Source organism: Hoplias malabaricus, chromosome 2, assembly GCF_029633855.1.
Source record: "Hoplias malabaricus isolate fHopMal1 chromosome 2, fHopMal1.hap1, whole genome shotgun sequence".
Classification (NCBI taxonomy): Eukaryota; Metazoa; Chordata; class Actinopteri; order Characiformes; family Erythrinidae; genus Hoplias; species Hoplias malabaricus.
Window position 1 is genome coordinate 3,234,982 of NC_089801.1, and position 20,455 is coordinate 3,255,436.

At 43.2% G+C, this 20,455-nt stretch overlaps 1 protein-coding gene across 1 annotated transcript in view; it reads right to left on the bottom strand.

Moving 5' to 3' along the window:
* LOC136673427 (receptor-type tyrosine-protein phosphatase delta-like) overlaps positions 1–20,455 on the bottom strand; it is a 109,961-nt gene that overhangs the window by 6,945 nt on the left and 82,561 nt on the right. Inside the window, 6 exon segments of the mRNA XM_066648892.1 lie at positions 3,951–4,074; positions 10,186–10,283; positions 10,870–10,911; positions 16,835–16,947; positions 18,526–18,537; positions 19,287–19,447. Of these exon segments, the coding sequence (XP_066504989.1) occupies positions 3,951–4,074; positions 10,186–10,283; positions 10,870–10,911; positions 16,835–16,947; positions 18,526–18,537; positions 19,287–19,447 (550 nt within the window).

Genomic DNA, 20,455 nt, shown 5'->3' on the forward strand with positions numbered 1-20,455 from the left:
GGAAGAGTTTGGAAAAATTACACTAGACACATCTCCAGAAACACCTTGGCGTATACAATAACTGATTCCAGATTAAAACTAATTTAAAAAGCATTAATGATTGTGAATGGGTGGGTTTCCACCGGGTTACTGTGTGTGAGGAGTGTGGTGTGTTCTCCCTGTGTCTGCGTGGGTTTCCTCCGGGTGACTGTCTGTGAGGAGTGTGGTGTGTTCTCTCTGTGTCTGCATGGGTTTCCTCCGGGTGACTGTCTGTGAGGAGTGTGGTGTGTTCTCTCTGTGTCTGTGTGGGTTTCCTCTGGGTGACTGTCTGTGAGGAGTGTGGTGTGTTCTCTCTGTGTCTGTGTGGGTTTCCTCCGGGTGACTGTCTGCGAGGAGTGTGGTGTGTTCTCTCTGTGTCTGTGTGGGTTTCCTCCGGGTGACTGTCTGTGAGGAGTGTGGTGTGTTCTCCCTGTGTCTGCGTGGGTTTCCTCCGGGTGACTGTCTGTGAGGAGTGTGGTGTGTTCTCTCTGTGTCTGTGTGGGTTTCCTCTGGGTGACTGTCTGTGAGGAGTGTGGTGTGTTCTCTCTGTGTCTGTGTGGGTTTCCTCCGGGTGACTGTCTGTGAGGACTGTGGTGTGTTCTCCCTGTGTCTGCGTGGGTTTCCTCCGGGTGACTGTCTGTGAGGAGTGTGGTGTGTTCTCTCTGTGTCTGTGTGGGTTTCCTCTGGGTGACTGTCTGTGAGGAGTGTGGTGTGTTCTCTCTGTGTCTGTGTGGGTTTCCTCCGGGTGACTGTCTGTGAGGACTGTGGTGTGTTCTCCCTGTGTCTGCGTGGGTTTCCTCCGGGTGACTGTCTGTGAGGACTGTGGTGTGTTCTCCCTGTGTCTGCGTGGGTTTCCTCCGGGTGACTGTCTGTGAGGAGTGTGGTGTGTTCTCCCTGTGTCTGCGTGGGTTTCCTCCGGGTGACTGTCTGTGAGGAGTGTGGTGTGTTCTCCCAGTGTCTGCGTGGGTTTCCTCCGGATGACTGTCTGTGAGGAGTGTGGTGTGTTCTCCCTGTGTCTGCGTGGGTTTCCTCCGGGTGACTGTCTGTGAGGAGTGTGGTGTGTTCTCCCTGTGTCTGCGTGGGTTTCCTCCGGGTGACTGTCTGTGAGGAGTGTGGTGTGTTCTCCCTGTGTCTGCGTGGGTTTCCTCCGGGTGACTGTCTGTGAGGAGTGTGGTGTGTTCTCCCTTTGTCTGTGTGGGTTTTCTCCGGGTGACTATCTGTGAGGAGTGTGGTGTGTTCTCCCTGTGTCTGCGTGGGTTTCCTCCGGGTGCTCCACTTTCCTCCCACAGTCCAAAACCACACGTTGGTGGGTGTGTCACAGTGACCCTGTGAGGGACTGGCGCCCCCTCCAGTGTGTGTTCCCGCCTTGCGCCCAATGATTCCAGGTAGACTCTGGACCCACCGTGATCCTGAACTGGATAAGGGTTACAGATAATGAATGAATGATTTTGAATAATATTCTTATGCCTGAATGCAATCAAATCCTCACATCCAGTGTAAAGCCTCCCCTGAAGAGTAGAGCATTTCACTGCAGCAAAAAATGGGCAAACTCCTAAACAAATGTCCTTAATTTACGAAGATTTTTAAAAAGAGGTGTCGAAGTTGTTTAACGAATGCAATGGATGCACACTCTCACTCGGGCTTGTCCAAAGTTTTTTGGCGGAAAGTTAGCGTGAAAAGAAGGAGTGAGGAGCAGGCGTAGGGGCAGGGAGGAGTGTGAGGTGGAGATGCCTCTTCCCTCTTTTCTCTGATGTGAGAAAATGAAAGCTGTGTGGTCTTTTCCAGTTGTTTGCTGACAGCGAGTCAATGCCGGCGGACTGGCAGCAAGCGCCGCACTAACACATGCTAACGCAAGATAAAGCTCATCTGTCTGCTCCACGCGTTACCAAGGCGCCCACACACTCCTTCATTCTCTCTCTCTCTAGCTCTCCACTTCCTATTTACTCTATCTCTCTGTTCCTACTCCATCTCTCTACTTCCTATTTAGAGCATCTCTCCCTTCCCCTCTTCTCCTCTCACTCCGTTTCTCTGCATCCTTTTCACTTTCTGTACCTTTCCTCTCACTCTACCTTTCTTCTTTTGTTTCATTCACACTTGTTTCCTCTCTCTCTCTCTCTCTCTCTCTCTCTTTCTCTCTCTCTCTTTCTCTCTCTCTGAGGTAAAGTTTTCAGCTGAATATAAAGAAAATATATTTTCAAAGCAGGGTGTTTTTCTTTCACTCCATCCACACCCCACTCCTCCATCCTCCAGTCCTCCCTCGCTCCAGCTGTCTGCTTTAAGGATGACGGTCAGGGGAGGAAGACAATTAGTGTTCCTCTCATTCCCACCTTTCAACATGTAACGGCACCCTAAACAAAACGGCAACCAAACAAATAGGTGTTGAGTGTAAATTAGCGAGTGGAGGTTAAAGCTGTCAGTCAGGAGTCACTCTCCGTCCCTGAAAACTCTAAACATCAGATTCATTGATTGTCTCAACATTAAAGAGAACATTAAACTTTAGCGATTAGTTGGGAATTAGCTCGTGCTGCTCATGTGGCTTTAGAAGGCAGGCTGAGCATCCATTATTTATTAGCTACATTGGTCTCAAAGCTGTAGCGTAAAACTAAAAAAGCCAACATCATTCATGTCTTGGCTGATGCACTACATTAGAGATGAGAGTTCCTTAAAATCATACACATTTAAATCTGATTTTTTGCCCAACCGTTATTGAAAGACCCATTGTTCAGGTTCTGTTCCAGCTCCCGGCTCACCTGAGGCAGGTAATCAGCACATTACAGATACAGATTACTGGTTTAAAGCCAGAAAGTGGCAGAAAATAAACCCAAAAAACAAAAAAAACACGACTGGGCAGGAAGGCCCTGAGGGCTCTGGAAAGTAGCGAGACTCACTCCTGCTTCGCTAACATCTAAATGTTTTCTGTGTGCACCACTACATGCCTTTGTTTCTTTGCTTCGTTCTCCCTTTCCTTCTTTATTTGTTTATTTATTTACTTTCCTGCCAAATCACAAACAACAGCCGTTTGACGTCACAGCACTTTCTTTTTGTTAAATCTCTGGTGTGTGCACTTACTCGCTCTCAAATCAAAGCCAACAGAGAGAAGCCCAGGCTAACAGCACACTTCCAGATGCTAGCAGGCTACAAACATGCCTGCGTTGCCAGTGGGAAATGGCTCAGGGACGAGGAAGTCCCTTAGTAAAGTTATGTTTCCTCAAAAAAACGAAAGAGCGGGTGCGTAGGTCCCGACAGAGATTTAGTTTTTATACGAATCTCCTCATAATGCTGCAAAACAAACATACTGCAAACTACACTATGCTAACCAGCACTGCACTAGCATTTAGCAGCATGAACTTAGACGTTAGACATGCATTAACCTGCTGAGACCAGCCTTAAACAGCTTAGACTAGTGTAAACCTGCCTAGACCAATATAAACCGGATTAGACCTGATTAGACCAGCTTGGAGAATCCATTCCTTAAGTGAAAACAGACAGATTACTGGGAAGGCACCAAGTTGGGAAAAGCGCATACATGTGTATGTAAATGTGTGTCACTCTCCAGTTAAAAACATGTATCTCCATTTCTGTGGAGTTGTGCTTTACTACATCATTCAACCACAGCTGACCTTCACACTGTGTGGAAATCGACCAATAAAAATGCACCAAAATTACTTGGAATACATTTTTTTAATGAATTCTATTGATAGCTTTTTTCCTTCACGTTTAAAGTAACTAATTTGGGAGATACATGGTTTTAATTGGACAGTGTGTATATTGACGCTTGTTCTAGAAAAGTACTATATTAATAAAGTACTAAATTAATAAACAGTTGATTTATTTGCAAACGATACTAAGCCTTTCCTCATTTAAAGAGAATTGAGTGTGAGTTTGTTTGGGACATGGACAAACCTGGCTATAAAGACTATGCCTTTACTCACCGTCAATGGCAGAGAGCAGGACTCTGGAGTGGTCGTAGGCGATGACGTTAGCGTAGCGGTTCTTGGCTTTGTTGACCTCCAGATTGGAGTGTTCCCATGTGAACTGCTGACCTGGATCAATAGACTGCAACAGAGAGGAGAAAACACAGTGAAACAATTGATCAATAACAAATCAGTGGTAATCAAAGTTAAAGGAACGCTGGGGTGTTTTTCAGCCTAATGTCTATCTGCCTGATCACATTCTCAATAGGTTTGGACAAATATTACTATGCATTCGTGACTAAATTAATGACGTACAAAAGAAACCAATTAGCAGATGTTTTAGTGGAATTCCTTTAGAGCATGCCCAGTAAACAAGGAACATCCCTGGACGTTCAAAATAGGTCTAAAAGTAGTCTGTCCGTCAATGACATATTTTAAACGTCAATGGACGTCCAAATTCCATCTTAATAAGTTAGTTAAGTGGTGACCAATCGATAACGTCAGTGGATGTCCAAAACGCGTTTTATACTAGTGATTTATTTCGGGACCAATTAATAACGTCAATGGACGTCCAAAATACGTCTAACAGTCGTCTTTTCAATGTCTGTGTTTGGACGTCTTTTCAACTTTCATTTTCAACCTTAAGAGAACGTCGATTAGACGGCAGTCATTACGTTATTTCAACGTTGAATCAACGGCTAAATGTTTACTGGGTGAAGCCCTCCCAACGCAGATAATGCACTAAAATACATGTGAACCATTTGAAAATGTATTACCTCTTGAATAAAATGTGAATAAATTCACCAAATTAAGAGTAAACTTGCTGAACTGTGTTCTCTGTACATTTTCACTTAAAAAAACCCAACAAAACTCAACCCTGACCAGAGACTCATCCACATCATCGTTGCTCATTTCCATCAAATACCGATCATTTTCACACAAGAACTTCATTTAGAAGCTGGACATGGATACTCCTGCTCCAGTTCAGCGTATGACGACACACTCTTCGGATTCTCCGAATGAAATTCTAGTCGCGGTTTGCCTTTAGGAGTGTTTTCAAGCTATTTTAGACCCTCTGTCTCCGTCTAAATGGAAAGATGGCATGATGGGCATCCCACATAACTGACAAGTGGCTTTAAATATAGTGTCCTGCAGCGGCTGCCACGGAGGCTCAGCGTAACTTTAAATCCGTCAGAGCTGAAACACTGCTGCGGGCTAAAGAACCAAGTGTGTATATGGTTACAGCCATTTATCAACACCCCCCCACCCCCCCCCCACGACTCCCCCACCCTTCGCCATCTCAGAATATCCACAATATACACAATATCCAGAGTATCCTGGGGCTAGCACCTCAGTCATGAGGTTTTTATTCGGGTCACTGGAATGTATCGTCCAGAAGCAGCCCAAATATTTTGGACACGCCCATTTCATAAGTGCCCACATCTTAGAATAATAGTGAAGAAGTATGACACAGCACTTTGTGACAACTACAGCATACAGTGCCTTGCGAAAGTATTCGTCCCCCTTGAACTTTAACCAAATAAAAAACTGAAAAGTGGGGCGTGCGATATTACTCGGCCCCTTGCGTTAATACTTTGTAGCGCCACCTTTTGCTGCAATTACAGCTGCAAGTCGCTGGGGGTATGTACTCTATCAGTTTTGCACATCGAGAGACTGAAATCCTTGCCCATTCTTCCTCGAGCTCAGTGAGGTTGGATGGAGAGCGTTTGAACAGCAGTCTTCAGCTCTTTCCACAGATTCTCGACTGGATTCAGGTCTGGACTTTGACTTGGCCGTTCCAACACCTGGATACGTTTATTTGTGAACGATTCCATTGTAGATTTGCCTTTATGTTTTGGATCATTGTCTTGTTGGAAGATAAATCTCCGTCACCAGTCTCAGGTCTCTTGTAGACTCCAACAGGTTTTGGTCCTGTATTTATTTTCTGAATACTTTCGCAAAGCACTGTAAGACAAGACAAGTCAATGATTCCCAAGTTTATTTGAACAATTGCTTTTGGTTCATTTACCATGAAGTATGCACACAATCTAAACGAGAAAGAGCAAGGGCAGTGGGAGACCAGTCACCCCTGAGCCCAGACCTCAGCATCACTGAATGTGTTTGGGACTGACTTGGAATCAATGCTGAAAAACGTTGCTATTGTAATTTGTACTCAATTCTGATGTGTTGTTTTTTGTTAAACTTACGTAATTTACGTGCTGTGCTTTTGTCTGATGGTGAACAATGAATAACCCTGTTACTGTCTAAATGAGAAGAAGGGATATGAGAGAGAGAGAGAGAGAGAGAGAGAGAGAGAGAGAGAGAGAGAGAGAGAGAGAGAGAGAAGCAGCGAGATTCAGAGCCCGTGTGACCTCACAGCCGGCCGAGGCTGGCGTTTGCAATTTTCCTCCATTTATTTTAATAATGAAATTATTCAGTCTCCTCGGTGTCTTTTTTGAAAATGAAAAGACGATACGCATCTGCCCGCGAGCCAACTCTCTGGGTTGACAAATTTCAAATTACACTTTTCAGAGGACCATAGAAAGAATGAAAACTGGTCACACAAGCGAGGGGGAGCGAAGTAATGTGTTCATGGCATGAATAGAGGGTGAAAAGCCACGTACGGCACGACTGCGCCGGCTCTAAACCTGGAGCTTTGTGCTCTGAAGTGCCCTTTAATGCTCGCTACAGTAGAGTCACAGCTACACACGCCGTGATTAAATCACGCTCACAAACACGGTAATGACACGACAAACAGTCACTACACACTGCATTATCACAAGCCAACCACGTAAACACAACACTGCACTAAATACAGTTGGGCTGACACACACACACACACACACACACACACACACACACACACACACACACACACACACACACTGGCGAATCATTTCGCTGGGATAGCTGGTTTTCCACATACTGGAATCGATCATCTCTTTTTAGTGACATCACAAAGCTTATATTCCTTAAACAGACTGGGGAATGAATAGCACATGAAATGGGCCCTTTACCACCCACACTGCTGATCTTTAATATCCATAGAGCTGTAAGACATCAGTGTTCTCCCTGTGTCTGCGGGGGTTTCCTCCGGGTGCTCCAGTTTACTCCCAGAGTCCAAAAACACACGTTGGTAGGTGGATTGGTGACTCAAAATTGTCCGTAGGTGTGAGTGTGTGTCACCCTGTGAAGGACCGGCGCCCCCTCCAGGGTGTGTTCCCGCCTTGCGCCCAATGATTCCAGGTAGGCTCTGGACCCACCGCGACCCTGAACTGGATAAGGGTTACAGATAATGAATGAATGAAATGTAAGACATCATACGGTCCCTTTAATATCCACAGAAATATTAACCGAAGGAGAACAGTGTCGGAGATGTATTTAAAACCCGATAAGTTTAAGTCAAAAGAACATAAACAGTCCGATAACACGTATAAAAGCCGAGAGGGAAACGGGCCCAGTGTCGTTCCCTAACATAACATTCCTATACGGCACACACAGAGCAAACGGATGATTTTTACTGCGGGAAATATCCGTAATTTAACTGCAAATTACCTCGACTCGGCCACATAATACCCCTCACAATGTGCAAATGCAGCTCGGCACGGGGAGAGGGAGGGGAAAGAAAAAAAAAGCATAATTCACAGCGGTGGCATTTTTCTATCAGTGTAGGTCACATTGCCGAGCCACAGAACATTATACCAGAGAACAAATCTTCAGCTAAGCCATGGCATTTTATCCAAATATGTTGAAACAGTGGGTCGCAACATTGCTCATAATGAAAAGCAGCCTCATTTCATTGTGCTCCCAAAATGACTTTCACCATGCGGCTGGGGAAAAAAAGTGCTCGGGAATTACAATTGGATGTACTTAAGCTTCAATAATAGTGGGGCAGCTTGGCACAGAGCCAACAGCTGACCTCATATTCTGGAGGCGGCGAAGACACACACACACACACACACACAGAATGGCAGTGTTAAAAAATACCTACAGCCAGAGACCACCCTCCCTTTATTGCATTCCCACTCACGACTGCCATTAACTTATTCATTTCTCAGTAGATATTTCTGAGATCAGATAAAAGATAATCCACTGCATCAAGAAGAAAGTCAAAGGAGTTTCCAGAAGCGGGTTTTCAGAGAAAATGGGACGTCTAACTCCCACAGAAACTGCACCAAAACTGTCCCCATCAGATAAACGGCGCTCAAAGCACTTTTTGAGGGAGAGGTGGACCTTAAACTCTGCTCTCGTTTTAGATCTGAACACAGGCTTGAGTCCTTGCTTTCGCTGTGAGAAGAACAAATCCACACCATGGGTCTGAAAGGATGAGGAAGCGGTCAACAAACACTGAAAAAAGGAAACAGGCACAAAAGCACAAACCAAATAAAGAAGGCGCTGTTGTTTCTTGGTGTGGAAATGATGCACATGTTTGTATTTGAATCCAACACATTCAATGTAGCACCTCAGTGGAATAATTTGTCATACACACACACACACACACACGTGCACGTACAGAGCAAATGATTCTGAAAAGAACCATAAAGTCTCGCTCTGCTCTCCAGCCTTGGCCGACACACACACTGCCTTCTCTAACACTCCATCTATCAGCACTAACCCTGAGGGTTTCACACACACACACACACACACACACACACACACACACACACACACACACACCACACCACACAACACTCCAGGCAGCAAGAAAAAAAAATGAAAAGAAAAACAGAGTGATAAATAATAGGAAATCTCCTGGACCCTCTAACACTCAGCCAATAGCAAGCTGTGTTTCCATCATCCCAGAAATGACATCACAGGCCCAATTGCTTAAATGACATTGTAGCCCCTGACATCAAAGACTTAAACTGACATGCTCAAGCTACTCTAACCTCACAGATTTAAAAATAAATGCTTTCATAACATCACAGATTTAAACATCCTCTGTGACATCAAATATTTAAACATCCTCTGTGACATCACAGTCTTAAATATCCTCTGTGACATCAAATATTTAAATATCCTCCGTGACATCACAGTCTTAAATATCCTGTGACATCACAGTCTTAAATATCCTCTGTGACATAAAATATTTAAATATCCTCTATGACATCAGTCTTAAATATCCTCTGTGACATAAAATATTTAAATATCCTCTATGACATCACAGATTTAAACATCCTCTGTGACATCTCAGTCTTAAATATCCTCTGTGACATAAAATATTTAAATATCCTCTATGACATCACAGTCTTAAATATCCTCTGTGACATCAAAGTCTTAAATATCCTGTGACATCACAGTCTTAAATATCCTGTGACATCACAGTCTTAAATATCTTCTATGACATCACAGATTTAAACATCCTCTGTGACATCTCAGTCTTAAATATCCTCTGTGACATAAAATATTTAAATATCCTCTAGGACATCACAATCTTAAATATCCTCTGAGACATCATAGTCTTAAATATCCTCTGTGATATAAAATATTGAAATATCCTCTGTGACATCACAGTCTTAAACATTCTCTGTGACATCAGAGATTTAAAGATCCTCTGTGGCATCAGAGATTTAAACATCATCTTCCATGACATCACATTCTTAAACATACTCCATGACAGTCTTAAAATTCCTTCATGACATCACGGTTTAAAACATCTTTTGTGACTTCACAGACTGGGATTTTTTATATTGCAGGCTTAATCTACATACGTGACATCACAGGACTGGACTCCTGACGCTGCAGTGACAATCCAACAAGCGTATAGAAATGGCATCCACAGAAAACAAGATTAACAATCTCAACATCCTGTGTTCGATCTGGCTTTTCCAATCACACAGATAAGAGCAGGAATCTGCTTTGTATCTGAACATGGGACTGGATTATTTTTTCATTTTCTCTTGGGCAGGGGCCAGCAGCAGCATCCGGTCAATACGAAACGCTCATCGACGTGATTAGTCCACGATTGGTCAGAGTTGTTGGAAGCACCAAAAATCTCAAAGAGCTCGACCAAGGTCAGAGTTTAACTCACTTATTTAGGAACTACACCACATTTTCTTTGCATTTTAAAGGAATGAATGAATGAATGTTACACTTACATTCTTTGGAATATGAAAAATCCCCTCAACCGCAAGTAATATGCAAAATCCACTTGGATGATGTGATGGCACACATATAACTGGGTTCGATCAGAAGGAAGCGATCAGTGAGGTCACCTAGTGCTAATGAGTACTGTGGGCTGCTAATGTGCTACCTCATATTCCTGGGAAAACTTGAGGTTGTCATTGGCCTTCAGTCTCTCCAGATGATCAGCAAGATCCATAATCGGGATCGGAGGGTGGTTGGCCATGCCTGGAGAAAAAACAAAAAAAACGAAACAAAAGCAAAACAGAGACAAGGGCGTTAGCATTAGCGACGAAGCTTGGCACAAACACATCAGTGAATCATTAGTGAGAAGCATGTGGTTCGAGAAGAAGATGGAAAAAGGTGAGAGCTGTTAGGCTTGAAGGACCACTCAAAAGCGGCGGCATGCTTATTTCGAGAGGAAGCCAATGAGAAACAACTTCCCCAAACAACTGCGCATTCCTGGTGCGAGAGAAAAGCGTTAATTCGCACGCAAACGGCCATCGGCTTGGTTAACGTGACAAAAACTATGGAAATGTACAATAAAACAAAAGTAAACACAAAAGCACGGAGCGCTAACGTTAGGGCCTGGATGCTGGAGCTTGATGAAATAGCAGATGACATGGATCTAAAAACATCTGAAAACAAGCGCGTTTTATTATAAGGAGTCCAATGTTGTCATGGTTTCGCTGCGAATGCTATGGATCGAAGCGGTTGTGAATAAGCCTGCGTTTTATTACATGAGGAAAAACAAAGGAAACAACAAAAGGAGGAAAAAGATGGGATGGCAAATGTATAAACGAGACCAACTAACTTGACAGATGGAGGTTACTGGGGTAACCGGATGCTCCAGGACCTGTGGAGGAAAACGAAGGAAGGAAGGGGGGGGGGGGGGAGGGGGAGGGTCGACGTAAATAAAATGTACGCTGAGGTTAAAAGCAAATGTGGTGAAAAATTACACCTGAAAGTAAACAAAGCAGCAAAACAACCACAAGTCCCATCCACTAACCACACACTTCCTCTGCTCATCTGGACATAGGTTTGTTAGTAAACAAAGACATAAACAACAACACAAACTGTTGCATGCTCCAGGCTGACACTCACCAACATGCAATACATAAAGAACTCGACACCGATGCGCAGCAACACTGATCACACACAGCAGTCGGAAAGTAAACACAATTTAAGAGCGTCTGGATGAGGATGAAGGGACAGTTTTCCAGAGTGATGAAAAAAATAACATTGTGAAATGGACAGATCAGGAATATAGAAGCATATCAGAGAGCGTCTTTAGCTCAAATCCTCCACCGTCCCTCGGACGCTGCAAATGCTAGCAGCACCAAGTGACCACCGACGAAGGGCTAGCGGATGATTAGCACAAACTCTGATGAGCTACTGTCTCCGAGTTTACATCTACAAGGTGGACCAATGAGGTAGGAGTGTCTCACAGAGTGGACACTGTTTAAAAACTCTAGCAGCCACTGCTGTGTCTGATCCACCAGCTCTGTGGTGGTCCTGAACACTGATGAATAGAGTGGAAGTGGGGTAAAGAAGTACTCAAATGGACTACAGACTGTAGTTGTAGAACTACAAAGTGCTCCTGTGTGGTCAGAGGGGCTAAGAGAATGGACAGTGGGTGTAGAAACGAGGAGGTGGCTTTAATGATTTGGCTGGTAATCGTTTTCTTAGTCTGTACATACTTCTCTCTATTTATCGCAACGTTTTCTGGCAGAAACACAAAGTCTCTTCTGCTTCAGAGTGAAACGCAGCTCTGACCTTGAAGCAGCCGCAGAGGCTTTAGAACAAGGATCCATTTGGGACTTTTATTCTTTTTTTCTTGTGGAAAGATTTGTAGGTGCGGAGGAAAATTGGGTCTGAGAAGCAGAAGCAGTATGGGGGGATGAGGGGGAGGAGAAAGGAGAACAGGTGCATGATGGGAAAGGTGGAGGTGTCAAAGTGAAAAAGTGCATCAGGTTTTCGGAAGCTGTATTAAATGGTGTGCGAAAAAGAGGGAGAGGTGAGTGGAGAGAAGGAAAGAGAAGAGAGAGAATGGAAGATGAAGCAAGAAAAAGAGTGAGAGAGGGTGAGTGACAAGAAAAGTGACAGAGTTAGAAATGAGCGAGAGATAAGGCTGTACAGAAAGCACCAAGCTGATGAGAGAAGAAAGAGATGGAGAGAGGAGAGAAATTCATGAGCAAGAGAAGAGAAATGGAGAGAGAGAGAGAGAGAAAATGGAGCGATGGAGAGAGCGGATGCTTCTTTTATGGTGGCGGATGACAGAAGTAGGCATTAGCTAATGGAAAAAGCGAAGGAGAGGTGGAAGAGAGCGCCACTCAAGATCCATTTCCACAATGAAACTGCCACTCGCCAACATGCTAACTCGCCAGCGTTGAGCACCCTCAAGATGAAAATGTGAGGAGGAGGAGGGCACCATCAAGGGGTTTTTGGGAGGGAGTCGGGGGGTTGTTGGGAAGAAGAGAAGAAGTGGTGTTGGAGGAGGAAAAGCAGACTAATGCAACTTCCAACAAGAGAGAGCTCTCAGCAAAAGAGGAGAAAAAAGAAATTGGAAGAAGGAGCGAGGGATAGTGAGACTTTCTAAAAATGAAAGCGAGTCACTGAATAATACATGCTAATGTTCGTTAATCCTTAATTAAAGGAATAATTTGGCTAAATAAACTCCCTCAAACACGTATCTGAACTTCACTCCTGTAGTGTGTTGCTGGAGCTACAAGGCTAATGTTGCTAACAACTAAGGATTATATCTTATCAATTAAGACATTAGCATTGTGCTAACTGCCTCAAAGTTAACTGCCTCAAACTGTGTGCTGCTGTTCAAGAATTCATAATAGAGTCAGTTAAACAGCTAGGCTTTGGGATTCCCATTACTGATTTTAGCTCCAGTTACATTAATATTTATGGCATTTGCGAAAGACATTTACAATTCTGATCATGTTGCAAATGTAGGCAAATGTATACTTAGCGCTTAGCATGGTGTTCCTGATGGAGCTGGGATATGAACCCTGTTTTATTGTGTGTTTTATTGTGTGATTTTATCAACTGCGGTACAGTAAATAAATAAATAAGACAAGGAAACGTTATTATTACAGAAAGCAAGGGCTTTTAGCGCTGTAGCTAGGTGTTCCTGCCTGAGCTGGGAGTCAAACCCCAGTCTGCAGTGTGGAGAACAGTGGCATTATACACTATGTTATTAAACTAACGTGCCAATCTCTGTGGCAAACCAAGGTTTGATTCATGGCTTGGGCAGGAACCTCACACTACACCACTCCATGCCAAAACGAGCCTTAGTTTAAGACTGAAAAACTATCTCTAACTTCCTCTAAGACTGAAACTGCTTTCTCCACCGAACCAGGGTTAAAATGGAATGGTAAGGGGGTCTAAAACATCTGCCAAAAGCTGTAGTCGTAAGGCATTCCTTGCTTGCCTATTCTTTCAATGGTTAAATCTCATCAGTAAAATTTAGGCCAATGGAAATGTCGCCTTACTCTTAAATTCTCTTTCGTCACACATTCGTTATCGAAGGGTGGAACAAAGAAAGAAACAAGCCCTGCCTCCAAGTACCTGTTCTGTTGTGAGGCTGTAATATAAGTGCATTCAGTCACTGTGTGTGTGTGTGTGTGTATAAAATACAGTAAGAGTACAGGTTTTTACAGCTGGCTGATTCAAGTGGCTCTCACCTTGTCGACCAAGGTCAAGGGGGAGCTTTTCTGTTCACAGCTTGTCAACTTCTACATCCCTCTCTCTCTCTCTCTCTCTCTCTCTCTCTCTCTCTCTCTTTCTCTCTCTCTCTCTCTCACTTCACTGCTCCTGAGTCTCATACATTTAGGAGCTCACATTAGAGTCAGCTGATATGATGATACGTATCATTATTGTGATAAATTGCCTATATATATATATATGCAAGTACATGTTTCCTAGATAGATCTTTGTGCAGTGCAATGTGAAAAACTGACTGGAACTGAAACCTCAAAAACGGTTCTTTATAGAAACAATGATCACTCAAATAGAAAAGGGGGAGATTACAGCTAGACATCACTTTTTTTCCACCTATAATTCACATCAGGCCCATTTTAAAATCCACATTGTCAACATAATTACACTGTACTACAACGTGGGAATAAAATAACAAATTATTTCGTAACAAACCAAAACACTTCTTATTTTTGACTGTTTTTTAAATGTTAAATAGTGCGTTCAATAAGCTGCTATTGGTAAAAAGCACATACTGCAGCAGTATATAGTTTTAAACAGCTGCCTAACACACTGCTGTATCTACTACTGTCTATTTACAGACGGTTCTAGTCTTTAATTATTGAAGGTGTACAGTGGGTGTGACCTGTTCTTGGGTCAGTGCTTTTGCTCTATCAGCCTCTCACCAGAGACTGTTTGACCTTCTTTATTTACTGGACTCAGCCCATAAAGCCTCTCCATTCATCTGCTAGAGGCTCTGCGGCAGCTGTGGCCTAACACACACCTTGAGAAATGTTGGCGTGGCACTGCACACATACACACAGTGAGAGAGAGAGAGAGAGACAGCTTTCTATCTGCAGAAGTAATGGCTTAGCCCTTTCCCAGGAGAGAGGAAAATCAATGGGGGGAAGTTTTTACCCTCTATAAACCCAATTGTATGCTTTTATTGCATGCGACATATTAGTAATGGCCAAAAACACTCAGATCAAGACATATTTAGTGCCTAAAAGTAAAGCACTTCCTAAATACAGAATCCGCCAGCCGGCATAAGACTCAGTTAACTATTATATCATCACTGTCCAATTAAAAACATGTATCTCCAAAATAATAGCTTTACAGAAAGAAAAAAACCTTCTTAACTTTCAATGAAAGTCATAGTAATTTTGGAGCATTTCTATTGGGCCATTCTCCATGACATTGTATATGCAGGGGGTCCTCGACTTATAACGTTGATCTGTTCCTACGATGCACACCAAACACGAAGTTCACGTTACGACGTTTACGACACAAAACCACTTAAGTCTAAACAAGGCTTTATACAGTAAATGGGAGATGTGTCGTAACCACGAAATATCGTAACTCGTGACTGAAGTAACCCGAGGACCTCCTGTGTATGTATATATATGCAGTATATTAGTATATGGGAGGAGGGAAACTTTTCAAGATGGGTGGTGACCATGGCGGCCATTTTGAAGTCGGCCATTTTGGATCCAACTTTTGTTTTTTCAATGGGAAGAGGGTCATGTGACACATCAAACTTATTGGGAATTTCACAAAAAAAACAATGGTGGGCTTGGTTTTAACGTAACTTAAGTGGATGAAACTACGGATACTGGAAGCCTGTGCTAGCATTTCTCCTGCGGTGTTGCTATCAGTGTGTGAAGAGTGGGAGAAGAGGGTTGCATTGACAATCCAACACAATGGGCAGCACTTTGAACACCTTTTATAAGTGGTCAGAAACTTGTAAATAACTCATGAATAAATAAAGTTATGTTAAAACCAAGCACACCATTAGCATTCAGTTAGAACTGTAGTAGTTGCTATAGATAATCTACATCTCCAATTAAAGGGTACATACAATTTTAGCAAATCTGTAAAATTTAAGAATCAACATACACATTGGGGGTAATGTACAGTGCAATACTCAATCCACTCAGTCTACATGTCATGACCAGTACAGATATTCAAACTCTCCTGAGCTCCGAACTGATGGGAAAGGAGTAACTGATGTGTTTTGGAATACACGCTGAAACACAAAACCAAGACCAGTTTTTACGTGATTTATTTTTTTTTTTTGTAGATACCATCTACACTCCAGCAAAAAGACAGGCGTGGACAAGTGTGATCAGGTTGTATTCAGATTGGGTTTCTGCTCCCAAACGTCACATACTATCTCCTGAGGTATAATTCCAGCCATTCCAACTGATGAACCCCAACAACATCTAATCACTTCTAAAGAAACCTAGATGAGGCCATAAATCAGTTCCTGTTCTGGGGCCAAATAAAGAAGTTTACATTGATACCAGTGGTTATCAATGTCCTGTAAAAATAACTGATGTTTTGGTATTAGAAATGTAGCTGCAGGGATTCCTTAAAAACAGGTGTTAACAATTAGCTTGTTATCAAAGGTTCAATAAACTCCAATTTAAAGCATTTGTATTTACCGTTTCTGCTACACTGTTAAATCCCAAAACCATTTATAGCATAACAAATGATGAAATGGATGCTGAGATGAGGTTGTGTCATATTTCTGTTACTGGTGCAAGCTCTGAGCTCAAATGGATTTGTGTAGAGTAGCTGTTGCCCGGTTAGACAAACTTTAAAGGATGCTGTTAAAATCCCATGGAAATTAAACTTAATTTACTGTCATAATACATATATTTAATCTGCATTTGCATTGCAAGCTATATTCCTCATATAAGTGACTGTTATTTTGTTATTATTGTGAGCGAATGCTCGCCTTAGGATGACTTGCATGACCTCTGATAGTTACTCATTTGGATAAATGTGCTGTAAAGCTTGCCTAACCTAGCAACAGTTGCTATGCAAGACCTCATATGTGGAGCAGAGACAAGTTGAATACGAGTGTGTGTGATCAAGGGTCTGAACACACATCCGGAAGCAGAGGTTAGGGATTAAAAGTGGGAATAGACTAGTAGATGCTCAATGCTGTTAGTGACTGACCATTAAAGATGATTTCGAACACACAGCGTAAGCAGGGGTGTGAATCTGAATTCGGATTCTCTGTGCTGTTGGTGAAGATGAGGATGGCGGCTCTTCACTGCTCTTACCAGGGGTTTGGAAGTTGAGTCTCCGTAGCTCCACCGGATCAGTGGGATGATGGGAAGGCAACTCTTTGCTGTTGGGGAGGCTTCCTTTCCTCGCCTCTGACTCGGCTCTTTTCCTAAAACAACGGGAATGTGATTTTAATTTATTTTTATAGTATAGCAATCTTAAATTCATATTTCCATTTGTCAAATGCAAAGAAAGCCATGGCGAGTGTTTGATGTGGAAAGTTCATCGGTGGTGAATGGAACCAGACAGCAGATGTAGTTGATACTGATTTGAGATTTCCACTATTTTCCACTAACATCTTTAGATAGTTACTGCAGGTCGTGGAGAGGAAATAAATGGTGGAATTGTGTTGTGGACATGGAGACGCCTGGTTACATTCACCACCACTGGAAAGAATTGGAACCCATAACCCACCACTTTTTGATAAAACTAGGGTGACCAGACGTCCTCTTTTACCCGGACATGTCCTCTTTTTTAGACTCAAAAAAATGTCCAGGCGGAATTTCACAAATGTCGGGAGTTTGTTTTTCTAGAGCTTACATAGAACTTCGAGAAGTTTCGCTACAAACTAGTCCTGCCCTCCCCTACTCCGATTGGTTCGCTTGAGTGAGAAGGGGGCGTGGTGAAGTAGCCTAAAATCTTCTGATTGGACGGTCTGACTGTAGAGCTACCGTTATTGGTTGATAACCTTCTCTGTAAACATTTAATTGGTCAGTCTGCACGTCAGTAGTCATCCTCCCTCCCCCAGAGACGTGTCCTCTTTTTCACCATCTCAGATCTGGTCGCCCTAGATAAACGTTCAGACATAACCTAGAAACACCTTAAACTCTAGAGCACACCTCTGCAGAGTCTGCCACCTGCTGCAGGTGTCTGAGTTCTAGATAATAATCCACGCTTTTCAAATTCATTGAGAACCAGCGTCAGACTGGAGCTGAAAGAATGAATAAGTGAATGAAGCAGAGCTAAGCAGTCTGTTCTTTAAAGGACATGATCACACAGATCACGCTTTGCTGAATAATGCTGTAATGATAGGACCATGCTTTCTTGGCCGTACAACAGGATTCACATATTAATTCACACAAAACGCGGAAATGCGCCGGTTCCAGACGACTCTGAGTCATTTCTTCTGCCTCAGCAGCTGGTTATTTACAGAGATACAGGGAGAGTACAGTCATACTTTCATTAGGCGTGTCAGATTTAGCGCGTTAATTACTGTTAACACATTTCTATGGTGATTCTCTTTAATGAGCCAAAAAAAGGTGCACTGTTTCTTTAAGACGCCCCAATGTGATTCTAATATGATTTCACTTGAAAGCTTGATTCCCTTTTGTAACAGAACTTAATCGTTGATATTCTATATCGTGGTCTACACCGAGTAAGAAATGATCATAATGTAATATTAATAATAAAAGATCTCCTCTTCAACTTGTAAACACTAATGTGGACTGCAAGTTTACAATCTGCATTTTACATAAAGCTGCTTTGCTGTTCGCTAATGAACTATGGAAATAAGATGACCGTATGTTTGTTTACCTCTGCGTGAACATTCACCATCAATAACTGGGAGTTAATAAGAACTATTGAGTGGAATCAGGTGTATTAGGGCACGGGGAGCAAGCTTTCCCTATCTTTCACATCTGTCGATTCTTATTCTCTCCTCCCGTGCTCTGGTTCCTCTCTTCCTTACCTGTCTGGTTTGCTGCTCCACAGAAAGCAGAGAGAAAAGACAGAAAGACGAGGGTTAGATTAGCAGGTGTTATTAAGATAAAACCGAATTTATTCAGCACCGCCGCTGTTCACGCTACACTGGACAATTCCTGCTTTCTTTTCTTTATTTTTCTCCTGGTTCAGAAGCTGAATTTCTGCAAACCTCCTCCTCCTCCTCCTCCCCCTCCTTCTCTGACGGCTGGAATAGAAATCATTTGTTGCGTTTGTCAGACCTCCGTTCCTCGTTTCCTTTGCATTGCTCAATTATGCCCTCCAAACTAGCGGTTTGTATTTCTGAACACTGCAATCTCTCGGCAGGTGGAGATGCTTTTGTATTCATGAGGAACGCTCTCCTCGTTGCCACTTTTCACGAAGGAAGAAATGAGAAAAAAAATCAAATCTGGGGGAAAATCTATTCTTTACTGTTGTGGAGGTAATAAAAAACATGTTTTCTTTAGAGGGAATATCTTTAAAAGCATATAAAGGCTCCGGGAACTCTTGTACAAAAATTTACCTCAGACGGTAAAGCTGTAAAATAAGTGTCCGGTGTTTTTAGCTTTTTAGCATCTGTATGTTTACTCAGTCGAACAAAATCTGCATCAAATAAATTATAAATCTGATCTGGAGTGAGGTTGATACAGAGAAAGCTTATTCTGATTAGCGTCGGACAGTGCTGGAGTCAGCGGTGTTTGTTGTAGGTAAAGGACACGTAGCTGTGAAAGCCGTGTCTCCTCCTCTCACCTCTTGTACAGGAGGATGGCGATGACGATGCAGATGATGAAGACCACGGCCAGAACCGGACCCACGACCCAGATGAGCCCCTCCTCCTCGTCGATGATAGGCTGGGGGTCGATATCGGCTGAAACCACCGGGTCTGAGTACGGACTTGTGGCGTACATAGTCTACAGGGCACACACCAAACAAAGAGTTAAAATCAAACACGTCTGACCCAAACACAACTGCCTGAATCCAGCACATGTAGGGTCTGTCGCCCTGTGGGTCTCTATGATACTGATGTCACCAAAGTGTCAGTGGCGGATGCTGGTCTTTCAATTTCGGCCTACATCATAAAATGTGTCGGTTTATTTATACGTAAGTTCTACCCTCCGTTCCTTTTTAAGAAAATGATCTGTGACCCTGTCGTACCAACAAGGTGTCTTTTCCAGGGACTTGACTAGTGTCCTCTCAATGGCCAGCAGAGCTAGGCTTAAACGGCCTTGGCCCATGTGAAGTGTATGGCCTTGGCCCATGTGAAGGGCTCAGCAGCACCCGCTGGACAGAAACTGAGATAGAAGTCAGAAAGAGTGATAGAAGTCAGTCTCCAAACACAAGCAGCTACAAAAAACCCCACCAGAAATAGAAGCTCGATTTGTCGCTAGTCGTTTTTAACAAAGAAAATGCCGCTAAGAGGTTTAAGAAAGTCTGGTTCAACTCAGAACAGAATGAAAATGTAATGCTCCCACGGATCTTTACACTAAAAGATCGCTGATTCACTCATTTCGCTGTCAATCAAAAAGGGATTCAGCCTCAGACAGATCATCCAATCATCATGCAGAAGCTGAGCGTCCGGGCCAGCCGAGGCCAGCCCACTGCCCCATAGACCCCCAGAGACGCTGAACGTCCGATGGGCGGGACAAAGCCCAGCATTTATCCAATGACTCGTCTCGTTTCGCTGCACTTTGCTGCTTCGCTATTGAACTCCGTGGACGCTCAGCGTCCTCACTGTTTAAAGCACCGTGAAGCTGCGGGAATGATTGAGAGGAAAGCAGCGTCTTTACCAGTGATAAGAAGCTGATTCTGAACAAAAGTTGAGCGCGTTGTAGTGCATATTTATTCAATGACATGTACACACAACAGTATATATTTGATCTCTTATTTTTTGACATTTTAGGGGAAGCTGAGCTGCAAAG